Raw genomic sequence first — 26,782 nt, 5'->3', positions numbered from 1 at the left:
ATAAGGCATTCTGAAAACTGGTGCACCAGCTTTTATCTTTAAGGCAAGTATCTGGGGCTTGGATCGGCGTTTCTATCTTTTTAAGGATAGTGAACAGTTCTTTGGTGTTGGAGTTGGCTTGTGTGATGCGCAGGTTATATGACTCTTGTTTAGCAAGGATAATCTCTTTGTTTGTAAAGGGAGGCTAGTTTTCTAAGGTTGTTATTGTTGGTGTCAGATGGCTGTAATCTCCAGATTTGTTCGCATTTGCGTTTCTCCAGTCTGATCGCTTTCAGGTGGAGAGAGAACCAAGTATTCAGATGTTTTTACGGTTTACTCTTTCTGATTTTCAATGGTGCTATGGTGTCTAAGGCAGACAACATTGTTGTACTCTTCTACTAAGATGAATGGGTCTGTGATGGCAGGAAGAAAGTTCAAGGTGGGTAGAATCAGGGGGATGAGTTTGTCGGATGTAATATTTTTTTGTTTCTAGTGGGAATGGCAGGAGCTATGCTATCGAGTTGTAAGGGGGCTGTCACCTCTAGGGTGAAGGAGATCAGGTGGTGGTCGGTCCAAGGCAGCAGTATTGAGGCGGTAATGGAAGTCTACCAGTTGTACTCTGCTAACCAGTCAAGGGTTCTGCCTTTAGTATGGGTTGCACCTGTTACTTTTTGGGTGAACCCTAATTCCTCAAGGGTATCATTGAGCTGTGTGGCGTTGTGATCTGATGGGTCTTTGAAGCCAAGGTTAAGGTCTCCTCAGAGAAGGCATCATGAGGAGTTTTTAAGGTTGTCCGACAGGATGTTAGTAAGATCTTCTTCAAAGGAGCCTAGTGGGCCTGGAGGTCTGTATATGAGGTGAATAGATAAAGTCTGGGTATCAGAGATGGTCAGCTTGGCAGTGAGGGATTCACAGGAGTCTACATTTAGAGGGGGTGCGAGTCTCAATGCTAAGCTAGTTTTAGCAATTATGGCAAGGCCTCCGCCTCGAGAAGTGGCGCAATCTATTCTTAGAAGGGTGTAGTCCTTAGGGATGGCTAGCATGATCTCTGGGCCGGCTGCTGAGTGCAGCCAGGATTCAGTAATAGCAAGGAAATCAATTTTTTCCATGAGGAGAAGGTTGGCTATTACAGTTGCATGGGCTACCATAAAACGGGCGTTTATTAGAGCTCCTTTTATACCGGTTTGTATGGGCACCAAGGGTGGTGCCTGGGTGTTAAGGTAGCGCCTAGGGTGGGTATTGTGGTCTCGATTAATTCAGCTGTTCAGTTGGTGTGGGTGCTGAGGGTTGGTGATATTGTGAGAGGGGGCTTTTGAATGAGGCTGCTGGCCTCTAGGGTTTCTGGTAATGTTATTAGGGGGAGGGTATGACATTTTGGCTAGAGGGTCATATATTTTGGGAAGTCTGGCGCAAATTTTGAGGTTTCTTTGGAGGAGACAGCAAGGTCTTGTAGTCGGGCTATTTGGACAAAGGGGTTTGTTGTGGGGCGTTGCATATGCATGCGTAGATGAGGGCAAAGTGTGTGGCATGGTATGGTCTATTGTCCTTAATAGGTATAGGATAGTCCTCAATAGGACAGTGTAAGTCAGAGGCATATACATAGTCAATGTGTGGCGTGGCTCCCTAGTGGTACATGTAGCTTTAAAGTTAGCGGGGTGGTGTCGAAACGCTAGCGTCAAGGCCAGGTGAGGTAGTAGCGCATAGGCTGTGGCAAATGTGTGAAGGGAAGTGGGCAGTCTGACTAAGGTAGTGTGCAGGCAAAGAATCAAGGTTGGAGCGAGCGTGTGAGGGCCCAATGCCCATATGGCCCAGACAGGCTCACAACAGGCAGTAGCCTTATCGTTCGTGCCTTCGTGAGAGTGCCGGCTCGAGCCTGCCGGCTCACGATTGGCTGAACAAAAAGGCCTGGCTTCCAATAGGGGTCGGCACAAAACTACAAAGGAGGCCATGTAGAAATGCCGGCGGCCATTTCGGAGAGGTTTTTACCTCGTGGCTTCTGTTACATAATAATGCACTGTAGTCCAAGTAAATATTATATTAGCCAAGCTAATCCAAGGAAGCGGTTTCAAATTAAAGCAGAACCTGGTAAATTAGTAAATGATTTTACCATTGTCGTGCAGCATACATCGGAGTGCTGCAGGTCAGGCAGCTGGCCTGGCTTCGATCCCAGTACCTCTCGGGGGCACTTCTAAATGGGGCACTGCTCCTGCAGCGGACAGCGAGCTCCGACCCCTCCGGGGGACAGTCAACATATTAGCATAGGTTGAGGCAGGTGGTGACCAAGTCTGCGGAAGGGGAGCGAAAACCCTTTGATGCATTAGGGGGCATACTGCTGCATGATCAAGCAAACCCAGCAGGCCAAACTTGCAGCTGCTGTGGCAAGCCCAACCATTTTGCCGGCTGTGTCATGCCCCACGGCCAATTGCACAGCCCAGTCAACCGCCTCCAATGCTGCCATTCCCGAGCCATTGGCGGGTGGCCGCTGTGAATGACAAAAGGGGGTTATTGCTGTAATGACTGCAAGGAGCGGCTGGCATTGAAGATATTTATCTTCATCTCAACCATTTGCCTGGGTTTCCAAGCTCAGTGCCAGCAGCCTCGCTGTTCAATCTCCATCTTACTCACGATCATGTCTGTACTTATTGACACTGGAGCATCAGTGAATGTCATACCCGCCTCGCAGTTCCACAAGCTGGTCCCTGCTCCGAGGCCAGCCTTGCCTTGGATATGCATTTTCACGCATGATGGTTCTTCATTGTTGTCACTGGAGGGTGAGTTCAGCACCGGTGTGGTGCACAATCAGGTATCCATTCCTGCAACGTTGTAGGGGATGCCAGTGGTCAAGGGCACGCTTCTCAGCTGCTTAACTGCAAAGGACATGGGTCTCGTGCATTTTGCGCCCCAGGTTTAACAAATGGACATTGATGACCTTATGCAGGTGTTCCAGGTGCTCGTTGAAGGAGTGGGCAGCCCCAAAGGACAGGGGGTGTGGCTGAATGTGGACAGATCGCTGCAGCCGTGGGGCTGCATCACCGAAGAATCCTGTTCCACTTGCACAAGAAGGTCAAAGAGGAGCTATTAAAGCTGGAGAAGGCAGACATAATTGAGCAGGTGAACGGCCCCACGCCCTGGGTGTCCCTGATCATGGTGACCAGTAAACCAAAGTGTCAGCACGAAGTTTGCCTTTGTGTGGATATGAGGCTCCCCAACAGAGCCATTCAGAGGGAGAGGCATTCCACCTCCACACTCGGCAACATCCGGGCGGATCTGCAAGGGGAAAGGTTTTCTAGACCATCTATCTCAAGTCTGGGTAGCACCATGTGCTCCTACACGTGGAATTGCATCCAATTAGGCTGTTTTGCTACAAGCTGCTCAGCTTCGGGGTATCTAAGATTAGGGACGTGTTGGCGGGGCTCCCGGAGTCCTGAACGTAAGTGATGTCCTGATACTCACCATATCGCACACAGAGCACATGATGAGGTTGACCACAGTGTTCCAGAGAATCGCACAGCATGGGCTTACGCTGAACAGAAGAAAGTGTCATTTTCTTCAGTTTAGTGTGTATTTGTTTGGCTTTATGTTCCATGAGCGAGGACTCTCTCCTGATCCCTGAAAAGTCTGTGCCATCAAGGAAGCCTTGCCCCTGGCTTCCTCGTCAGAGGAGAGGAGCTTCCTTGGGATAGTGAACTTCTGTCTACACTTCATCCCCAACTTGGGCAGTCTGATGGAGCCACTCAAGGTCCTCCCCAAAGAACTAGTATTTGGGTTTGGGGGAGTAGGATGCATTTGTCACCAGCAAGGCGGCCTTCGTAGCTGAGATGCTGATGGCTTATTTTAACCCGTACAATGCCATGGAACTGGTGGTGCTTGGCATGGTACTCCTGCAGGTGGACAGCCTGGGAGACAGGTGCCCAGTTGCCTATGTCAGCACGGCCCTCACAGACATCAAATGCAGGTACCCGCAAATAGAGAGGGAAGCACTTGCAGGCCTGTGGGGTTGTTTTTGCACCATCCCTGTCACTGGGCCAGTGGCGGTGGTAAGATCAATGAGGATGCGGAGGGCTTCATGGGCATGATCACGAGGGTGGTGGGCCCGAAGTCCATGTCCCTGGCCGACATTGCAGAAGCCACCCGCTGAGATGAAGGACTCCAGGATCTACTGGTTCAGCTGCAGGCGGGCCAGTTGAAGACGTTTCTGTCTTCAACTGAACAGTGGAGGTTCAAGTGTCTTTTCAAGGCCTATGGAAGGTGAGACAAGAGATATCAATTGGCCTTGAGGGGGTGCTTGTCCAGATCTCAGCTAGTCATCCCACTCTAGCTTCAAGGGCGCGTGGTGGATCTGGCCACCAAGGTGTCAGAAAGACAAAGGTGCAACTCTGTGAGAAAGTGTGGTTCCTGGACCTAGAAAACAAGGTGGATGACGCTATCAGCCAATGTGTTTGGTGCCAAGCAGTGAGACCTTGTGAGGAGAAAGGGGCTGTTGGGCTTGAAAAGCAGCTGCAAGAGGAAGTTTGGTACGAAATCAGGCCAAAACCTACGATCCCCATGATACACTGGGAGGCAGTTGGTGTGGAGCGAGGCAGGTTTGCCAGGTTGGCTATTTAAGAACTCCCTCGGGCCGTGCTACCTGTTGGTGATGGTTGGCGTAGCAGGCATGGGCCGGAGAGAGCAGGTGTGCAGACAGTGCATGTGGATGCAGCAGGACCCGGGCCAGGCGGTGAAACACTGCGTTTCCAAGCAGCATTCTGTTCCTCGTTGGAATGGAGCAACAGCACGCGGGAGTCCGTTCAACGGTGGAACATCTTTGCCTGTGGAGGAGCCGGCGAACCCACCCAGACCTCGTTTAAGTGCGTGTGAACACCTCTGATGCAATAGTGTATGCTCTTTTATTGGGTGTGGTACGCACTGTTTCGGAAATCATTTAGGAACTATCTCTCACAACAGTGTTTCCACGTGCCGTTCAAACCGCATGTTGTTTTCGCTACAAGCCTCACAAACTAATACAGAGATGAACAAGTTACTCTCTTACCTGGTAACGTTCTTTCGATGGGATGGTCCGACGACGTATTCCATATCTATGACAGTAATCACCACAGCTGTGCTGCTTCGGAAAATCTTTCGGCGTCTGCGTCGATGACGTCGATACGCAGTCCTCGAGGGCCTCCGTCAAGCCGACGTCACCGGATGTTATAAGTAGGACGCGCGACGCCCGTAGCCTCAGTTGTAGTTTTTTCCTAGAACGTGTGGCAACAATCTTCTGCCAGTAGGACCACAGAAAGCCTTGCTTAAACGTAAGCTGCAATCACCTAAGAAATTCTGTAGCGGGGAAGGCAGGGAGGGAGCGATATGGAATACTTCGTCGGACCATCCCATCGAAAGAACGTTACAAGGTAAGAGAGTAACTTGTTCTTCGAGGGGATTGGGTCCTCCGACGTATTCCATATCTATGACAGACTCCCAAAGCAGTACCAATGTAAGGAGGTGGGAAAAGAATTTAGAATATACAAATTTAGAATGCCCAATCAAATTGCAGAGTAAAGCACCGCCTTGCCAAAGGCCAGATCCTGCCCATGGATAAAATCTAGGTAGTAGTGACGTACAAAAGTATGGACCGAAGCCCAAGTGGCTGCTTCACAGATGTTACGAATAGGAACACCCCTCTGCAGGGCAGTAGAGGCAGCCATACCCCTAGTCGAATGGGCCTGTAGCCTACTGGAGGGTCCTTACCCACCAGGCGGTAACATTCAGAAATTGCCAAGATAATCCATCTAGACAAAGTCTGCTTAGTCACAGCTTGTCCCAAACGCCTTCCAGCGTAACCAATAAAGAGCTGATCATCCACTCTGACCTGGGACATGCGTGAAATGTAGAAACTTAAAGCTCTCCTAGGATCTAACCTATGGAGCCTCTCCTCGTCCTTACCAGGATGCAGAGGAGGATAAAATGCCGGAAGAACAACCTTCTGGCTTAAATTAAACTCCGACCCCACCTTCGGAAGAAAGGAAGGATGAACTCTAAGGACAACCCTGTCTTTATGAAACACAGTGAAGGGTGGCTTAACTGAAAGTGCCTGTAACTCACTCACTCTGCGAGCGGAAGTGACCGGAACTAAAAATACAGTTTTAAGATTTAACAAGGGTTAACAGTCTCAAAGGACAAGAATGTAGAGGCTCAAATGGAGCACCCATTAGAAACTTGAGAACAAGGTTCAAATCCCAACCGGGCACCTGGAAAGGTGACGGCGGGAACACATTAGTGAGCCCTTTCAGAAACTGAGAAATTAAAGGAATTTTAAAATAAGAACACTCCTCAGACGAGCGCTTAAATATGGACAGCGCCGCCAGGTAACCTTTAATGGTACCCACTTGCAAGCCCCTGTGGGCTAAAGAAAGCAAAAAAGACAGCACTACAGGAATGTCACATGAAAAGGGATCCACATTCTGAACCCTGCACCAGTCGGAGAACTTTCTCCAATGGCAACGGTACAGGGACTTTGTTGCTGGCCATCTGGCCGAAAGCAACACCTCCATCACGTTTTCAGGGAGGTCCCAATCCTTATACCTCAACCTTTCAGAAGCCAAGCGTGAAGGTTGAGGGATCTGACCTCTGGATGGAGAACCTGACCCCCCTCATGTGAGAGCAGATCGTCTCAGTAGGGAAGACGACGTGGAGGGCAGATGGACAAGTTGAGAAGGTCCGGGTACCACGTCCTCCGGGCTTATGCCGGAGCAATGAGGATCATCCAGGAACCGAACCTCCGTAACCTCTGCAGCACTTGCGGAATGACGGGGACTGGAGGAAACGCGTACAGCAGTGGAAAGGACCACTCCACCACAAACACGTCTCCTAAGGCTCCTCTTGGAGGAAATTCCCGCGAGCAGAACCTTTCGCACTCCTGGTTGACACTGGAGGCGAAGAGATCCACTTGGGGGGTCCCCCAAAGGGTGAAGATCTCCAGGAGAATCTCCTGAGCCAACTCCCACTCGTGAGAGATAGCGCTCTGCCTGCTCAGAACGTCCGCCGTCTCGTTTTTGTCTCCAGCCAGATGAACTGCCGAGATCGAAATTTCCTGCTGGATTGCCCAGAACCAGAGCTGCATCGCCTCCCTGCACAGAGGAAGTGACCCTGCCCCCCCCCTTTTTGTTGAGGTAGTGCATGGCCACCTTGTTGTCCGTCAGAATCAAGACATTCTTCCCTCGCACAGTCAGCAGAAAAGCCTTCAGGGCAAGCCTGACGGCCCTCAGCTCCAACAGATTGATATGGAGTCTGGACTCCGACAGAGACCAACGACCGCTGACTGTCAGCTCGTTGGCATGAGCTCCCCATCCCGTGAGGGACGCGTCCGTCACGACTGTCACTTCTGGCCACGGTAGCCAAAACAGAGCCACCCTCATCAAATTGCCTTCGACGGCCCACCACAGAAGGTCCTGGGCGACCGAGGGCGCCACCTGAACGGGGTACGACATCCTGCCGGAGGACTGCCGGAGGACTGTGACCACTGGATCTTGAGAGCCCATTGCAGAGATCTCATCCTCAACCTGGCCTCTGGCACCAGAAGAATGCAGGATGCCATGAGGCCGAGCAACCTCAAGAACGCGAATGCTGGGAGACTCTGGGAATGTTGAAACTTGTGCACCATCTGCTGAATGTGGTGAGCCCTCACCTGGGGAGGAAAACACAGCCCCAGGGACGTGTCGCGCACTGCTCCGATGTACTGGAGCTGTTGAGTTGGCGTCAAGTGGGACTTCTTTAAGTTGAGGGAGAAGCCCAGCTTGTGAACTGAGTGGCAGGTGACGGACAGATGATCCAGGACTTGCTCGGGAGAGCGCACCCTGATCAACCAATCGTCCAGGTAGGGGTAGACGTGAATCCCCCCTTTCCTGAGATACACAGCCACCACCACCATGAGCTTGGTAAAGACCCTCGGGCGGAGGTCAATCCGAACGGCAGGACCTGAAACTGAAAGTGTGAGTCGACAACCTCAGGTACTTCTTGTGCTTGGGATGGATTGGCACATGAAAATAAGCGTCCTTGAGGTCTAGAGACACCAACCAGTCCTGAAGTTGAAGGGCCTGGAGGACTTGAGAAAGAGTAACCATCTTGAACTTGTCCTTTCTGAGGAGCTTGTTCAAACCGCGCAAGTCCATGATGGGTCTCAGTCCCCCGTCTTTCTTTGAAATCAAAAAATAAAGGGAATACCATCCCTTGTTCCTCTCCGCTACAGGCACCAGTTCTATGGCGCCTTTCTCCAGCAGGGATTGAATCTCCTGGGAAAGGAGCAGATCTGGACTCTTCAAAGATAGATTCCCTGGTGGATTGTCGTGAGGCCTCTGCTGGAAAGGAAGACAGTAGTCGTGGGCTATGATCTCCAGAACCCACACATCTGAAGTAATGGCATGCCACTCTACAAGATGCTGCGACGGCCTTCCCCCAAACTGCAAAGCATGGGCCTCATGACTGAGCTGAAGCAGCTGCGGCAGTGCCTGTGGGCAAAGAGGCAACTGCTTGCGCTGCCTTGGCACCTCGAGTACCTTGTTTTCCACCTCTGGCACTCCTACGGTTGCCCGTTTGACTAGCAGCTCCTCTCGATTTACTAAAGGACGAGTAATATTGAAAGGAACCTCCCCTCCATTGCTGTCCCCTAGGACGAAAAGGCAGAGGTTGGCGGACTGCAGCGCCCAACGACTTTGCTGCAGCTTTGGAGGTCTGCAACCTCTCAAGACTCTCGTCAGCCTTGCTGCCAAAAAGATGTTCACCATTAAAGGGCATGTTGAGGAGGCGGTCCTGCACATCAGGAGCAAAACCCGACTTCCGCAACCACGCAAACCTGCGTATTACGGTGCTTGCTGCCATGGACCGGCTGACGCAATCAACCATGTCCAGACCCGACTGAACGGATTCACACATGGCATCCTTGCCATCCTGCACGATAGCAAGGAAACCATCCCGTTCCTCCACTTCGGGAATATGATCAGCCGCTAGGGAAATACAGTTCCACAGAGTGTGCGTGAAACGAGACAAGGCACAAACGGAGTTGGCAGCCTGAAGCGCCATACCCCCAGAAGAAAATACCTTCTTCGGCCAGCCTTCAAAACGCTTGTCGTCCCTATAGGGAGGGATGGTAGGGTACGACGCCTGCTTTGCGGGGGGCGTAGTCGCCTGCACCACCAAATGTTCCGGAGTGGGGTGCATGGTCAAGAAGCAGGGGTCGCCACTGGCTGGGCGATATTTCATCGGCAAGGATTGCTCACTGTCGGGAGACTCTCCGGAGAAGTCCAAGCCGCAGCCACCCTTCTCTGCAAGGTCAGAAGGAATGGACGCACCGGGTCAGTTGGTGGACCATGGTCCAGGATATCAGTCAGGTCATCCTGCTGAAAATCCCCGGGGGGGGGGCAGACCACCCCTGGTAATCCGTGACCCTCAACATCAGGCGCCGATAAGAGGAGTCGGCATGCGTGCCAGGCTCAGGCCTACCAAATTCCACCTCCGGAGAGGTGTCGAGCCCACTGGCGTCATGCAATGACTGGCGCAGGTCCTCAAGCTGGCTATGACCAGAAACAATGTCATCAGGGACCTCTGCAGGAACCACGCCTTCCTCAGACCCCTCATCCACCCCAGAAATATAATCCAGAGGCTGGAAAGAGGGAACCAAAAAAGGAACAAAGACATGTTTTGCCTTAGCCAGAGCCTTCCTAGGGGGTTCCCCTGTACCACGAGGCATCCCGACAAAGCCACCTTGAAAGGCGTCGAAGGCACTGATGGAATCAGCGTCGACGTCGAGCGTGCGTTGACACAGGCCTCGAGGGCGGAGCCCCGAGCGTGTCTCTCGACAGCCTGGGCGCCAATGGCGTCGACGACTTCCTCGGAGGCGGGGCCTTGAGAGAGTCCGTCGACGACCTCGGCGTCGATGTCTTCCTCGAAGACTTCACAGGTTCTCACGGTCTCGAGGGCGTTGAGGACCGGGACCTGGAACGGGCATGTCTAGAGCGACCATCCTTGTCCGACCGGGACCTCGAAGGTGCCCGGTGGTCGCAACGACTGCTCGAGCCCGAAGGCAGACTAGCGGTGTCCCTAGCACAGCCACGACCGACGTCCTCAGACGGCGCGGACGGACCGGAGCCCTGCGATTGAAAAATTGACATCTCCTTTTGGAAGGAATCCCATTCCTCAGGAGTGGAATTCTTGTTGGGACAAGCAACCCGCCGATGGGCGGAGTCCTCGGAAGAGGACGGGGAAGGCAACCGGTGACGGCGCTTCCTGGAGTGCCTCGAAGTGGCAGAGGAATAGCGGGACCGACTCCCAGATCGAGAACCCCCGGACTCCCGACGACTATGCGGAGAGTCGCCCCTCGAATCGTCCGTCGAAAGACCAGTGGAATGTGACTTCCGGGGCTTGGCCACCTTACCGACCGACAGCTTCTTCTTACGCTCCCGCAAGGCCTTCGATGTGAGCGATTGGCAGTCGACACAGTCGTCCATATCATGGTCCTCCCGAAGGCACCAGAGGTAAGCATTGTGTGTATCCGTCAGCGACATCTTGGACCCGCACACCCGACACTTCTTAAACCCGGACCGTGGGGTGGAAGAAGCCAAAGACATCATACGATAGTAATGAAGAAACAGGTTTGAAGAACCGAAAGAACAGGATTCAGTAGAATCGAGGCGCGCCGAGATCTCCGAAGCAAACACGTTCGCGGAAAAAACGGAACTGAGGCTATGGGCGTTGTGCGTCCTATTTATAACATCCGGTGACGTCGGCTCGACGGAGGCCCTCGAGCACAGCGTATCAACGTCATCGACGCAGGACGCAGACGCCGAAAGATTTTCCGAAGCAGCACAGCTGTGGTGATTACTGTCATAGATATGGAATGTGTCGGAGGACCCAATGCCCTCGAAACCGCTGTTACCGCGGAATGCAAAACACTCAGTGGGGGCAGCAATCAGATTCCATAACGTGAACTAACGCAGTGTTTGTTTGTGGCTACTCGCTTAATGCATTTCATGTTTGTACCAAGTCATTTATGTTCTGAACCAACTTCTAATTCAAACCTAGTTGGGTGACACGTTAGGAGAAGTGGAGTCACCTTTCAGGCATTCATAAGTGTGGAGTAGCTTGTTTTCTCGTATCCTCATCCACATGTGTATGTTTGTCATAGTGATCCATGGCTTCCATTCATGCTTCCTGTATTTATGTTTGTTGCTTACTCAGAGAATGTATATGAATGCATGAAGGAGTCGGTATTCTAAGCAAGAAGGGTACTGACTACTTCGAACTCTAGGTTTTGAAACACATTCATGCGTTATGATCAGGTTACGTTGTTTTCCCTGTGTTACCCAGTCCTACACAAAATCAAGTCTCCTAAACCTTTTCCCGGTTACCCTAAATACCCCCTACCTATCCACAACCTCTCCCTAACCCTCTCCCCCTCTTTGGCTGCCTCGAGGTGCCTGTGTATATCTAAATCAGGAGCCTGTGCCAACCAAGGTGGGAGGGGTCAACTGCATTTGGCTTCCGTGGCTAGGAAGGAGTTGTGTGATACTCCAGGGGTGTGACAGACCTGCAGTAAAGGAACCTCCCATTGCAAATCCAGACAGAACGACAGTGCCAGGGAACACTCTCAGTATGGATTTTGGCATTGTACAGCAGTCAAGGTATTTCCTAGTGTTCCTAGATGAAATCTCACGATACCCAGTGGTGCATTTCATGAAATCCACAGCTGCGAAAGCTGAGGTTCCGATTCAGTAGGGGTTGTGTCAGAGGCGTAGACAGGGTAGGGCCTAATCAGGCAAGGCCCTCCCAAAATCTGTAAATGCCCACTCAGTAGTGCTGTATGGGTAATTTACAGGTGTTGTCACTGTGGTGGGCCCAACTACATTAGCTTCAGGCACCACTTGTTAGACAATCCTGGCTACACCCTTGGGTTGTTTGCTGCTCATGGAGTCACATATTCTGTCCGGTCGGACAATTGTCTGCCCTTTCAGGACAAAGAGTTTGAGAGATTCTTACGGTTCTATGGGGCATCTCGTCCTGCTGGCCATTGGCCAACAGTGACATTGAGCGTTTCATTCAGACCTTCAATAAGGCGTTCTGGATTGTCCTTGATAAGGAACAGCACCTGGAGGATGCCCTGAACTCATAGTGGATGCCAAAACGGGAGTTGCCCCGCCGGAGGCTTTTCTGGGACAGAAGGTCTGCTCCCTCATCCCAGAGCATGGGTCAAGGTGTAGGTTGACAACGGATCCCAAGAGCCTTTGTGATGCGCAGGAGAGGGCCAATGACAAGGAGTCAAGGCACCGTAGCATAGAGGAGGGCCCCATGGAAGTAGGAACGGTTATTGGTTTCAGAGGTTCCAGGAAATTACATGGACAGACAGTTCCAACCTGTAGCCCTGAGGAGCACCTGAACAGGAAGTGATATCCATTTCACAGTTGGATGTTGATGGTGATCATGGCAACATGGCAAATGAAAATGGTGTGGAAATGGGACCCGATGAGGTGTGGGTGTCTTGTTATCCACAGTGAACAGAGAGGAAGCCACCTGGGCGTTTCTGTGACTATGTACCTGAGTGAAGATATCAGTACTGTACAGAGCGGTTATGGACTGTTTCCAGTTATTGTTGTTTTATTAACGGTTGAAAGGGATGTTGTGACGTAGTACGCCCTTGGCTGTGAGGTGACACCCTATGTTCTTGGTTAAATAAATATGGGACACGCCCCAGCATGGGGCGAGTCCAGTGACACCAACGCTCGGGTGTGGGTGCCATTTATTGGTAGTCTCCAGGTCACCTGGAGAACACGATAACATGCCAGGACAGGCTGCAAATGTCTCTCAACCCAGGGTACTCATTTTTGCCCATATGCAGAAGTTGAGGCAGGGGTGTGTAGTGTGGTGCCAGTATCAATTTGTGATCAAGTGACAGGAGAAAGAGGAGGCCGGCTGCCAGCCAAAGAACAGGTGTGGGAAGCAGGCTGGCATGAGGGAGGAAGGAGAGAAGACATGGCAACAGAGCAGACTCCCAAAGGGGAGAGCCTAGGTGATGGCGCTGGGAGACAAAGTGGATGCCGAGCAGAGGATGCCTGATTAGAAATGGCTCATCTCGCCATGAAACTGCATCTCGCCTAGTAAGTAAAGTGGTCCAGACGAAGCCACGCTTGCTGAGTAGAGTCTGAGTCTACTCAATCGTGGGAAGTCTATGCTGCCTCCAGCGGTAGAGGATCGAACAATTATAATGCTGTAACTTACCTATGAATGCTTATTTTATTCCTGTAGGACGGGTGGGTATGGGTGGAACTGGTGCTTACGAATAGCGTGTGCTCAATTTAGATACGCTGAATTCGAGGGCCAGGCTGTATTAACTGATTAGGGTTTATTGTAGTAGACATGTTTTCTTTCGCTCTGTAAATGTAGAAATTCAAAATGTAAATAAGAATTGGATGTTTAAAGAAAAAGAAACGCTTTCGAGAGCAAAGCTAGCCGTGTGAGGGTAAGTGAATAGGTGGGGAATCTGTGGGCTATACCGGCTCATATAGCCCGCAGATGAACCAATGAGATGGGAGCATTGTAGCAAAGAGAACCCTAATAGAACTTATTAGTGCTAGTGTACAGTGTTTCCACCGGAAACACTGTACAAATGTAACTAAACTCCACCGAGCATTCACATTAATGGGTACTTTACATTGATAGGGGTTAAAGTATTTATGACATGAGCATTATTTTGCTATAATGCAGAGTTATATAGTGGAAGCAGGAAGGGTCAAGGTGTGTTGATGCAGCACGGATGTCTTCCAGGATAATGGTGTGTATTTTGAGTGCTTATCTAAATCCCTGGACAGTGAGCATGTGTTTGATTCCTTGCTTTAGGGAGTTCCATTGCAAGGGACCTAGAAGGGAAAAGGAGCAAATATGGGAGGCAACGCAGCGTGGACAGGGGACAGACAGATCCAGTAGAGCTTTGGAGAAAACAGTGCGAGTGGGAGCCCAGGAGGAGATGGGGTGAGTGGGAGCCCAGGAGGAGATGGATCTAGACAGATAGGGTCTGGGAGAGCAGAGAGTTGAGAGACAGTAGGCAGATATAAACACCAGGAGGAGGACTGTAAATAGGTACAAGCAACAGATCTGCCTTAACGTTGTGGTAGAAAAGGGGCATACATGCCTGCTTGGAAAGCGCTCGATTTCATTTAGTTTTGTCTACTATTTCTATTTTTTTATAATCCTTTTCAGTTGTTCCCCATTCCTCAATGGTACGGCTCACTTTCTTGAGTCTACGCATATACTATACACTACGGACATTTTCTGCGTCATTACACGATGACATTATGGAACCCATAGTCATGCGGTTTACGTCATCACGCGCAGACTGAGCGCATGCTAAAGAATCCTTTTGAACGCTGTATAAAAGCACTGGCTTTCAATGCTTACGGTAAGGAGACTATGCCTCAAGGACACGTCTAACAGCCGGCTATGGTGTGTGCTCAATACATCAAACTAGGAGGTCATGCTTTCTTATATGTTCTGCCTCATCTTTTTTTTTTAGCAATTTTGTGGTTTTTCTTGCTATTTGTATCTTTTCAGAGGCGGTTCTCTCCTTATAACATTGACTCTATAAATTCAATAATAATTCTGTGAATAAAAGACAACCCATGGAGCAGACTGAACGGGAAGTTACTGAGTCATGCCGGTATCGCTGAACAGGGTGTCATGCACACACCTGACCTGTGGTCCCTAAAACCAACTCAGCCTGTTGGCAGAAGCATAAAAAGAAGAGTGTGCCAAGCTATTGGCAGAGCCTGTGGTCCTGCGCACAGAAATAGAGAAATCCTCAAAAGGGGCTCCTCTTATGCTGTACATAAATTGTTTTCTTTTTATTAACAATGTATATATTTTACAATAGTACAGTTTCAAAACCCACCCCCACAAAAACAAAATACAGTGTCAAAACAGATCTAAAAATCTACACCAAAATAGCTTCGAACAGAGCCCCCTCTTTCTGGTGATTGTATATCACTCTTTCCATATCAGGAAGTTTAGCATTTCATTCAACCAGCCCTCCTCACTCGGAGAGATCCTTAGCTTCCAAAAGTTCAGTATAAACATTTTGGCCATCATTGAGCCTCTGAAACCCAGTTTTTGGGGGGTTTCACATAAGTCATCCAGCATTTAATCATCTCCCAGAATTAGAGTCACAAAATCAAAATCCCAAGAAGCTCTCAGAACATTGTTAAACATTCCGCAAACTTTCCCCCAGAAGGATCTCACCCTGACACATTCCCAAAGCATATGTTCCAACGTTCCCAGCCTATGCAAGCATCCCCAGCAACGGTTGGAGCCAGACATACCACCTTTGTACAGTCGTTCAGCGTCCAATAGACCCTGTTGAAGATCTTTATTTGTCTCGATCTCTCCCCCAGGCTCACAGACGAGAGACACACATTCTTACAAATTCCCATCCAACGGTCCTCAGACACTACACATGGCAGTCTCTTTGTCCATTCTTCCATTAATTCCACATTCCCCTTAGCCCTGGACATAACCAATCTGTAACATCTTCGAGCCAAATGTCCCTCCTCCTTTGCAACTGCATTCATATGATCAAAATCTATTTCCTTCTCCTGTGGGATTTCGCCAATTGCTTTTTTGAGCCTTCTGAAATCATGCAATGTCCAATTCTTTATCTGCCATGTAGCTCGAACCTGATCCAATGTCCTCCATCCACCATTTATCTTGAGGTTACCTATCCACTGCCCTCCTCCCAGAAACCACTCCGGCCAGAAAAGCATCTTATTATTTGCCATAATTGCAGGATTGAGCAAAACGGACGAGTCAAGTAGCTTGTATGAATCTTCACCTAGTTTGTACATACATTGTGGTGTCACAAAAGACCTATTTTGCAAAGATCAGAACAGAGGGTGAAGCAAGCATAGAGAACATATGTCATGTAGCGGCAGCATGTCACTGCACAAGGGGGAAGAACATGCTCTCCTAGGCCTCTTGATATGTTCTTGCAATGCACACACATTGGGAATGAACAGTCCTCAAATGTCCTGTCCAGAACTGCACAAACAACAGGGTGAGGTCCAATTATATGGCTATTTCTTATTCATTTTGAAAGAAACACTCCATTGAAATCTTTTTTGAATGACATAACATGTATATTCCCTTCTAATAGAAATAACCTATTCCGCGGACACTTTTAGCAACTGCATCACTTCACTCACCTTGCACAATGCAGGCACCCAGGAAGGCAGCATCAGTGAAAGAGCAAAGAAGGCGACCGTGGAAAATATCCCTTTTAATTTGTAGATACAAAAGATACCTGCAACAAAGGAAATGCAAGACATTGTGAGATGTATTTATATAGTATCTATATTAGCACCATTCTGTACACAAGTGTAACATGACCCTCCCCTTTATGTTGACCACTACCCTTTAAGCCTATATGTCTACTCATTTCTGTGGAATGGTGTCTGAGATCTGTTGCAGAGCACATGCGATCAGAGGCCTACACTGAGTGGATCTGTGCTCATGAAGGCTTAAAGGTGCATAGCAAGTGCAAAGCCATCTCGTTGTCACTGGCAGCTTTGATCCGATTTAACTCTAGGTTGTATGCAATTAATCATTTTGGAGCCCACGCTCCTGTTGGACTGTGATTTTCCACAAATAATCATGCTGCCTGCCTTCTTTCAATGCATATGTCATCAACTTGGAGACCAGTTGAGATGCAAAAATTCTCAATCGTACAATGCAAACAAGAGACACAGTTCCTCCGGCATTCAAGGGTTTGTAAAGTACTAACGATGCCTGGCACATGCCTTAATCCCATTCAGAAGCAAGGGTGGACTGGCAAGGGTGGCAAAAGGGCAATTGCCCCCGCCCCCCCCTGGCTGGCTGGGCTGTTGCCCCATGGGCCAGAGCTCTAAAATGTAAAAAGATATAAAATGATGAAATCCTTCAGAATCTAGCTGGCACAAAGGAACAGAGTGCTACAAAGCCGGCTCAGATTCTGTGTAAATGGGGCGAGGCATTTGTCTTGATTTCTGCAATGTTGCAGATGCGCCTGGATGGCCCCTACACATGGGCCTCCACAGTGAGCGAGAGGGCGAGGAGTCTAGGCTGCAGCGGCATGTGCATACCACTTAGCGACAATGTATGCATTTCAATAACAGATTCTGTGACCCTGGATGGTAATGTTGGCTCCACTGATCCCCATACACTATTGGTCTTTTGCAATAGACAGCAGCTTATCATTACTCCTACTTGCCAAGGAAGTAAGTGTCCATATCTTAATAAAGTGTGTCCTCAGTATGATTCTGTATGAATTCTTCCCCTATGTCCTGGTGAATTCCTTGACCTCCATTGTGTTCCTACAAAAAGAGTTTAATAGAACCCTGATTAGCACCTATGGATGTTACTTATACAGGGGTTATATAAATGGCTGTTAGACTGTTTGTGGTACTTACTTTTGGACACTGTTGAAAAAGACACATAGAACAAAAAATGTAATAGTCAGGTATTCATTATTAAAAAGACTAAGAGCTGGGCTGATGAAAGTTACCAACTCCGACAGTGGTATTTCTGGAAAACCGCCCCACTAAAGCTTACCACCAGCAGAGGTGGTATTTCTGGAATACATCCAGTGCTTTTTCAGAAATACCACCTCCGATGGCGGTAAGATAACTTGTTTTTTTAAAGATATTCAGCCATTTCAGCATCATTGTGAAGGAGGAAATGGATTATGCACAGCATAACCATATCACTACTGTTGATTTTCTTTATGCACAAAACGGTAAATTCTGGCCCTTTTATGCACTATATGGGTAAGGTAGTGTGAAGAGGAAATGAGAGATGCCAACCTTTTTACCCCCTCAACATGGCCATTTGTAAGAACATGTTCCACTCAATTGAAGGGAAGCATCTGTACTTCTGTTCTGTACAATATAATGAAAGATTTAAAAAATGTGTGGCCAGTTTGGATTTTTTACCTTCACCTTCAAGGTGGAGGTAAAAAATAGATGGATTTTCTGCAAAAAGTCTGCCTAAAAAACCATCACTGGTATTCCCATGAAATTTCACTGATGGTATTTGATCAAACCTGAATTGGGTGGGCGGTAAAATTAGTAGTAATTGCCAAATACTGACGATTTTACTGTTACCACTCAACTCGGAATTACCACCTAAGTCTGCGATCGTTTTCATTGTCTTGTCCAGAACACACTTCTGTTGTGTGGTCAACAAAACACACACATACAAATATACAAATCAACACCAGATTTATATATATATATATATATATATATATATATATACTGTGATGAATCCTATGATGTCGTCCATTCTACCCGAGGGGAGACCCTTTCCATGAAGCCAGGGAGGTGAGGCCATTACCTGGTAGTCTACATGGGGGTGGTACTCAGCGGGTGGATCTCTTGGGGAGGGATTCGTCCTCTGGGATACAGGGAGGACATCTTGATATTAAATGGCATTCATAACGCGCCTGTACACAAGTGTTTCTAGGTGCAGTATAATACACCCTCACCCACCTTTCTTCTGTCACCACTTTCTCCATCCTCTGGTCATACAAGTTCCCCCATGTATTTGATCTATTAGATCAGGACTGACTCCACTTAACCATTCCCTCAATATACTAAGACGAGGAAGATCAGGACTGACTCCACTGAACTGTCACCACAATATACTGAGACGATAAAGAAGCTCTGTACCAGAAAAGAACTCACAAGATCATTGCATTGAACAGTCTAGCTTTTGTGTTCCATGGAACTTAAAGAGGGAAGAAGGACTAACAACATTGTCTGCGCCTTCCTCAGAGGCAGAGCGAGCCGGCAAGCACTGCGCAGGCAGAAGAGCTGACCTGCAGCTAATGACCAGGACGTGGCAGAGGGAGAGACTGCACGCCTACCTACTTGGAAGAAGGCTGAAGGTCTCAAGGGGCTTAGGCTCCCGACATGGAGGAGCGCCAAGGAGGACAGTCCAGCAGGTACACTCAGCCGTACTCCGAGGAAGTGCTGGGGAGCTGCATATGGCAATGCACGAACAGGAAACAATGCAGATGAACTGTCGGAAGACACAAAGAAGCCCAAGACTGCGGTGAGAGCCCGGGAGCCCATACAGAAGGTACGAGTGCGGCCCGGCGACCTCAAGGGCACTGGAGAAATCAGTGTAAAGGGGTTTGGGGCCAGAGAAAGAGAAACATAGATACAGGGGTCTGGGGCCCAAGAAGCCAATCCAAAGGGGTCTGTGATCCGAGATCCACCTCTCTACATTTCCCCCAGATGACAAATCAGTTTGGCCTACAACTTTGATTCACACCCCAAATCTGAAGACTGGGTTGGCAGATAAAAGCTTTGAAGCAAAATGAAACAACCTCACTTCAAGGATTTTAGTGATGCTGGGCTAACCCTATTACTTGCCACGCTTGACTACTGTAAGTTACTGTTCTTTTGTCTGAGAAACTCTGGCATACATGACGTATGACAACTAGTTCCAAATGCTGCAACTAGAATAGTAAATAGCCCAAGATAGAGGAGCTGAACCTGCCCCACATTCTGCCAACTCCACTGGCCCTCCAGCAGCTCTTGGATCCAACCGGAATCACTTTGCATAATATTAAGCTATCCACAAGGAACCCCTGCACCCTTTATCTTGTTTAGAAATGAACTGTTTTCATTTCCAACAGAACAGTGACTAAACGCTACTGCGCTGGGGCAGGATAAATGTTAACGTTCTTACTTGAGTCACAATCATGAGAAGAACACGTATGAGCATACTGATTTTCCAGTACATAATCCTTTTTGTAGTCCCTGATCATAGGTTGTAAATTAACAACATTATGCAAGCATGACAGCCAACACCTGGTTCAACCCTTTCTGAGTCTTTGTCAAGGCTGTACATATTAATACATTATAAAAGTTTGATATTGTGAAGATTGTCCACCCGAAATATGAAGCCCAAAAGAGAAACAGTGACCCAAAAATGGCAATCATAGTTCCCACAAATAAGTTATTACATATTGTCAATTCAATCATTAGTAGATCCATTGCCGGAGATGATATGTTTTAGAAAAGGTTTATTGTATAATCAAAGCACATGGCAAAGAAGAAAAGAGGGAAAATAAAGGGAATATTTATATAATGTCATGACAATCATATTATTTTATTGTTACAGTCTTCTGTCAAGAGTAAACAAAACCTACCCTAAGGTACAAAAGAATATTCCAATTGAAATCGGTTGGCTTCACAGGATTTATATCAAGGTAGTGAACTATAACTGGAACGCAACAAATTAATGTAATGACAAGTAAAATGGAGTAGATCACCTGCATGAATGTTAAAATATAAGCCAACAGTTAGCTCGTATGGAGTAGTAGACAAAGAGGGAATTATAGTTATAATTTTAAAAATAAATCACACAACTTTGACTGCCCTGGGTGGTGAGGGCCTTCAAGCGAGCTTAGATCTTCTGTTAGCAATGCATGGTGCATGTGGCGCAGATAGATGGAGATGATGGGGGAGAGAGGGAGAGAAGATATATGCCGCCACAGATGTTTCATTTGTTTAATGTCTCAGGTGCATTGCTATAGAGACGCACACCTCCCAAACACACATAGTCCTTAGGTTACAACAATCATTACGATCATTGTGGTAAGTGACCACGTATACATCAAAGTAACTCCAAGCTGGCTTTCAGTGTCTTCCTATATTTAAACAACTGTCCCCTCTCTCTAAAGAGTGCAGTGGCTCAGGCCTTGACCGCTCCACTTTGCATCGCAATATTTGCATCCAACCTCGCCCTCCTGAAACGCATGTGCAGGGTGGCTGAGAGGAAGTGGAGGGCTTCAGGCGCATCCTCTGACAAATTGGCCTGCCACCTGCTCCAAAGACAATACAGACTCTTTGTCCTGTCCAAGAAGAGAGCACACATTCAAGCCTGTGTCTCTGCGGCCTCTAACAACATGGCCAAACTCTTTAAAATCTGCAAGGAACTGGCAAATCCTGTTGCAGTCTCTACCTCTCTTGTTCCTGCCAGGACCTCTGTACGGCTCTGGCCTCTCACTTCTCTGCTAAAACTCAGGACATCCTGCCCTCTATCTCCTCTTCCTCTCCCTCTTCCTCTCTCGGCCCCCCTTTGGCCATCTCTGCCACTCCTCCTCCTTTCTCCTCTTTCTCTCTGACAACACCTGACAAGATTTCTAGACTAGTCCGATCTATGAAAGTGTCGTCCAAACAGGTGCTCCCCAGAACCATCAAGGACCATATTGACACACTCGCTCCAGCCTTGGCCGATTTCTGTAATCACTCTTTTGCCACTGGAACTTTCCCCTTTCCCCTTAAGCACTCCCTTGTGCACCCCTCCTCAAGAAGTCGTCTGCCGATCCTACCTAGCAAACTATCGCCCAATCTCCATCATCCGTTTCCTGGGCAAACTCTTGGAAAAGCTGGCCATCTCCCAGCTTACTCTCCACACTGAATCTGTTGGTTGTCTCCATTACCATCAGTCTGGCTTCAGAGCTGCCAGATGCACGGAAACCTCTCTCCTGAACACCCGTGAAGATCTGCTCACTTACCTTGATTCCAGCATTCCTTCTATCATCATCCTCCTTGATCTTTCCTCTACTTTCGACACGGTCAACCATGCCATACTGATCAATCGACTCTGTGAGAACCTGGGCATCATGGATCAGGCCCAACTTGGTCCCTTTCTCTCTGCCACCTCTCTCCCTACCTGTGGCATTCCCAGGGCTCTATCCTCTCACCCTGGTTTTTCAACCTCTACTTGGCCCCTTTGGCCCACCTAATCTCTACCTTCTCCTCTAACTTGTGTTATGCGGATGACACTCCGCTTTCCTTCAGGCTCCTCTCAGCCTCCTCTCCTCTCACTCATTCTTGACTGGCTATCCGCAATTCAGGATTGGTGTGCCTCCAACAATCTCTGCCTTAATGCCATTAAGACGTAGACCCTTCTCATTGGGAGCCCTGCCCCTGCTTTCCCTCTCTAACTCTGGCCGCCCACCTTGGGCCCTTTTCCTTCACCTACTTGAGAGGCAAAAAACCTTGGTGTCATCTTCAACTTCACTCTCTCTTTCTCTCCTCACATCTCGGATGTTGCCAAGAGGTCCCACTACTAGCTGCACCTCCTCAAATGGACTCTCCCCTTTCTCACTTTCCCCAGAAGCTCACTGTTTCCAGAGCCCTGGTTCCCTCTAGACTCGACCACTGCAACAGCATCTTTCTCGATCTGCATTCCTCCACTCTCTGCCCTTTGTAACTAATCCAGAACAGGACTGCAACGCTTATCCTTGATCTCAGGGATTGTATCTCTCCAATCCTGAAATCTTTCCACTGGCTCCCGGTGGCTGCAAGGATCAAGTTCAAGACCCTTTGCGTTGTCCACAAGGCTTTCTGGGGCTAGCGCCCACACTACATCCAACGCACTCTTTCAAAATACCTTTCTTCTCAAGCCATACGCTCAGTCACCTCCAACTCTCTAAGGGTTAGATGCTTCTCCAGACAGAGAGTGGGGGGGTAGATCTCTCCTCTCCTCTGCAGGTACCTCCCTCTGGAATGTCCTCCCTGCCCCTCTCAAACTCTAAACAGACCAACTGAAGTTCCAGAAGCAGGTCAAAACTTTCCTCTTCTCCTCGGCTTTCTCTCCCTCCCCTGCTGACCTACCTTACCTACCTATCTGTTGTACCGACTGGTTGCTTGGCTACCGTCAGAGACTCACTGGGTACCAGGCTCTTTCTTGATCAGTCACTCTTGCACTGCCTCCAGGCCTACCACGCATTTATGGGCTGTAACTGTAACCCTAAAGACCCTTGTTCTCTTTGCACTACCCACAGCCGCGCTGCCCTGGCTGCAGTTACTCAGAGCATTGCTGCCCTGTTTTCCCCTCCCCTCTCCCTTGCACTTCTCGTTTTCGCACTTGCACGATCTGAATGACACAGAACTAGTAAGATCATTTGTCTTGTCCTCCCTCTGTCTTCCCTCCCTTGTCTTGTCGCGCCTAGAAACACTTGTGTACAGGCGCGTTATAAATGACTTAACATATAATATCATACTTATTTTAGTTTCAATACTTCAGTATTCTTTATACTTACCTATTGAAAGCAAAGGAATAATGCAGCCCCATCGTGCATACCTTAGCTCATCAGGCAGGAGGGTCCCAGATCCTCCACGGTCTAGCCCATGGCAGTCTTTACTGAATCCTTGAAGCATGTAATGTTCACTGGACCTATACTTTCAGGGAATAATCTGTGTCTGAATAATGTGTATCAGACACAAGCGCCACGAATGCAACCAGAGTAAATACAAATTAATCCACCGCAAGGGCAGTCGCAACATGCCCCCATGCAGACAAAACAATATGCAAACACGGGAAAACTATTGACACCTGGAATAGGGGGTGTCACAGTGGTGGGAGGAACTCCTTTCACAGGTACGGAAGTATGAATGTGCCCGCAATAGGACAGCTCACAGGGCGATGTGTTCAGTACTATCAGTGACACCAGACCCCCAAGAGGAACCAAGGGTTGATGTGACGATAGGAGGCAAATCTTTTTCTTTTTTAGTAGACACTGGGGCTACTCGTTTGTGTATACGAGGGAAAATATCCAATGTCGAGAATTGCCATGAGTGCTCAAGGGTTCTCTGGAGCTACGAGTCGAGTTACTTTTACTGATGAATTACCAGTCTCTATATGAGGGTGTGATATGTCTGCTCCATTGTTGTATTCACGACATACACCAGTTAACATTTTGGGAAGAGATTAGATGACAAAACTTAACATGACAATTTCATTTACTGACAAAGGTATAGTGTGTTCCACTCCCGGAATACACTATTTAAACGTGGGCGAGTTTATACTAGCATTCACAGGGCAAGTGGCTCAGCGAGGCGTTCCAGTAGAGTCAGAGGTTTTCTTTTTTGGGGTGAGCATTCTACTAACATGGCTACCTAGCTTAGTGTGAAAAACTGTGAGGATACCTGACAAATTCTTGTTCAGACCACGGATACCTATGGACGAAGAGGGGAGGACAGACCATCACTCTGGAGTTAGAAGCAGCCATATTACGAAGGGAAATGGCGATGCTCGAAGGAACGGATGATGAGGGTGGACCATGGAGGACAGTGATAGCTCTCGAAGAAGGGTACAGGTTGACTGACATTACTGATGATGACATGTTTAGAGAAGACCCAACAGATGATGAAGTAGTGTTCTTTATGAGCATTACATACTGGATAAGAATAGAGAAGAGGGAAATCCCACAGTGAATGGCAATAATGCAGCAGCGTCCAGCATTTTATTAAGAGGACTTGGAGAAGGTGCCCAGCCTCCCATGGACTACAGGCCCTTATGACATAGGATTATTAAACAGAATAGGGGAAGTCAAAATAAAGCTCAATAAAGGGGCGTTTTTACCTTGAGCAAGACAGTATCCCATGTCTCGAGGGGCCAATGAGGGTACATTCAAGACCATTTCAGCACTGATGAAACAAGGGATTCAGGTGCCATCAGAATCATTGTGCAATACCGCTGTGTATCCTATAAAATAATCAAAGGGAGGGTTGTGGAGATTTATACAAGCCATGAGACTGAATAACCAGATTGTAGAAGCAGAGTTTCCTTTAGTTCCTAATCCGGCGACAATACTATGCAGTATCCCAGTGGAAACACGATTCACAGTGATTGATTTGAAAAATGCATTTTTCTCAATCCCGTTGCACAAAGACTTGCAAGACTTGACTTAATTTACGTTCCGCCAAACTCATCTGAAACATACTAGGCTGCCTCAAGGGTACTGTGAGTCTCCATCGATCTTTAATCTAATCCTACAGATGGATTTAGGAAATATTGATTTCAAGAGTGGCGGTGATACAGTATGTAAGATGACATTTTAATTTGTAGCACCACAGGAGATGGGCGCAGACAGGACTCGATTCAGTTGATGACTATTTTGGCAGACAAGGGATACAAAGTAGACAAAGAGAAGCTACAGTACTGTCTAGAAGAGGTGTTATACATAGGACAGTTGATCTCACATGAGGGAAAAAAGGTGGCACCTGAAAGAGCTGAGGCAATTATGAAAACTGCAAAACCACACACAGTGAAACAGATGCAACAATTTATGGGGCTATGTAATATGTTAGAGCCTGGGTGTTTGACTATAGTACATACACAAGACCTCTCTTGCCGGCTTTAAAGAAAGCACAGGCGAACTAGGAAAAAATAGAAAGGACTGAGGAAATGGAGGAAGGGTTTGAGGAGTTGAAGAAAGCAATTTGCACAGCTCCTGTTTTGGGAATCCCCAACTATGCTGTTTTTCATTTTCTCGCACATGAATGGCACAGTCATGACAGCAGTACTTACAGAGAGGATTACACTGGGGTACAAGCCTTTACATATTATAGTGGGATTTTAGACTCAGTTATGAAAGGACACTTTCCTTGCGAACAGTCATTGGCAGCCACCGCGTTCGCAATTGAGAAGTCTACAGGTATTGTGATGGGCTGCTCTATTGCACTTTTTGTGGAACATGCTTTGTTTGCTATTTTAGAGAAACCCAAAGGTGCATTGACATCACAGTGAGCTTTTGCTTATGAAGTAATGATTTTGAATCCAACAATCAAAATTGTCAGTTTTAAAATAGTGAATCCTGCCACATTTGTAGCTGAGCCAGTAGCAGAAGGCGATCATCTGCATGACTGTGCAAATTATGTTGAGTTTTATGATGATATACCGCATGTCAAAGAAAATGCTCTGTCAGGAGGGGAAATTCACTTTATTAATGGTTCTTCGAAAATGTATCAAACAAGTGGGGAAAGGCATTGTGGCGCAGCTGTAGTGAGGCATAGATTAAATGGGGAATTTGAAGTTGTAGCAAGTGCAAGGCTACCGTCTCATTTCTCAGCACAAGCAGCAGAATTATCGCTGCTTATTGTCGCGCTCGAAAACCATGCAGGGCAGCAAGTGACAGTGTACAGTGACTTGCCTACATGATGTCAACCGTACATGCAGGATTAGCACAATGGCAAAGGAGGGGCTACCTCCGTGCGGATGGGACTCCAGTGCAACATGCATCTTTATTGGACAGGCTTATTAAGGCACTAAAACTCTGAGTAGCCATAGCGATCATTAAATGCGCAGCACACACTAAGCGAACAGATTTTATCTCTTGCGGGAACGAAGCCGCAGATGTAGCAGCCAAAAGGGTTGCATATTCTCCAGATATTTCAACTTTTGATATTCCAAGTGTAAAGGAGAAGTTAGTCACAGTTTTGATGATGCAAGAAGGGCTTTAATAATCTGCTAAATGCCCAACTAATGGAGATTCAAGGAAGTGCACAGCAGGAAGAGCAGGAATTATGGAAGCAAAGGGGGTGTTCTTTATCCCCCACAGAAGCATTAAGGTGACAGGATAGCACTGGAAAGCCATTAATGCCAGTAGCATTATTAAAGATCGTGCTAGAACAGCTGCATTACCCCGATCAAGTGACTAGGGAGAGTCTTGCTACAACGACTGCAGAAGACTGGTTAATTCCGAATTTGTTAGAACATGTTGCATTCTTTATAGTGAATTGCATTGTGTGTCAGATATTTACTGCTGGGCATACACTGAGAACGATTAGAGGAGTCATTCCTCGACCAAGTGGTCCTTTTCAGCATTTCCATATTGACTATGTTGATATGCTGCAAGTATGTAACGGATATAGGTATCTGATAGTGGTGGTGTGGTGTGTCCCATCTCCAGGTGGATCGAGGCAGGTATCTGTACACACCCTGATGCCACTTA

The 26,782-nt window shown here is 48.0% G+C and overlaps 1 protein-coding gene across 1 annotated transcript in view; it reads right to left on the bottom strand.

Moving 5' to 3' along the window:
* The window catches only part of FRMD3 (FERM domain containing 3), a 924,195-nt gene that overhangs the window by 168,645 nt on the left and 728,768 nt on the right, over positions 1–26,782 (bottom strand). Inside the window, exon 5 of the mRNA XM_069625881.1 lies at positions 16,194–16,291. Coding sequence (XP_069481982.1) covers positions 16,194–16,291 — 98 coding nt within the window. The remainder of the gene's footprint in view (positions 1–16,193; positions 16,292–26,782) is intronic.

The sequence above is a fragment of the Ambystoma mexicanum genome, chromosome 6p (assembly GCF_040938575.1).
Source record: "Ambystoma mexicanum isolate Mex_15411 chromosome 6p, UKY_AmexF1_1, whole genome shotgun sequence".
Taxonomy (NCBI): Eukaryota; Metazoa; Chordata; class Amphibia; order Caudata; family Ambystomatidae; genus Ambystoma; species Ambystoma mexicanum.
This window is presented reverse-complemented; position numbering and strand designations above follow the sequence as displayed.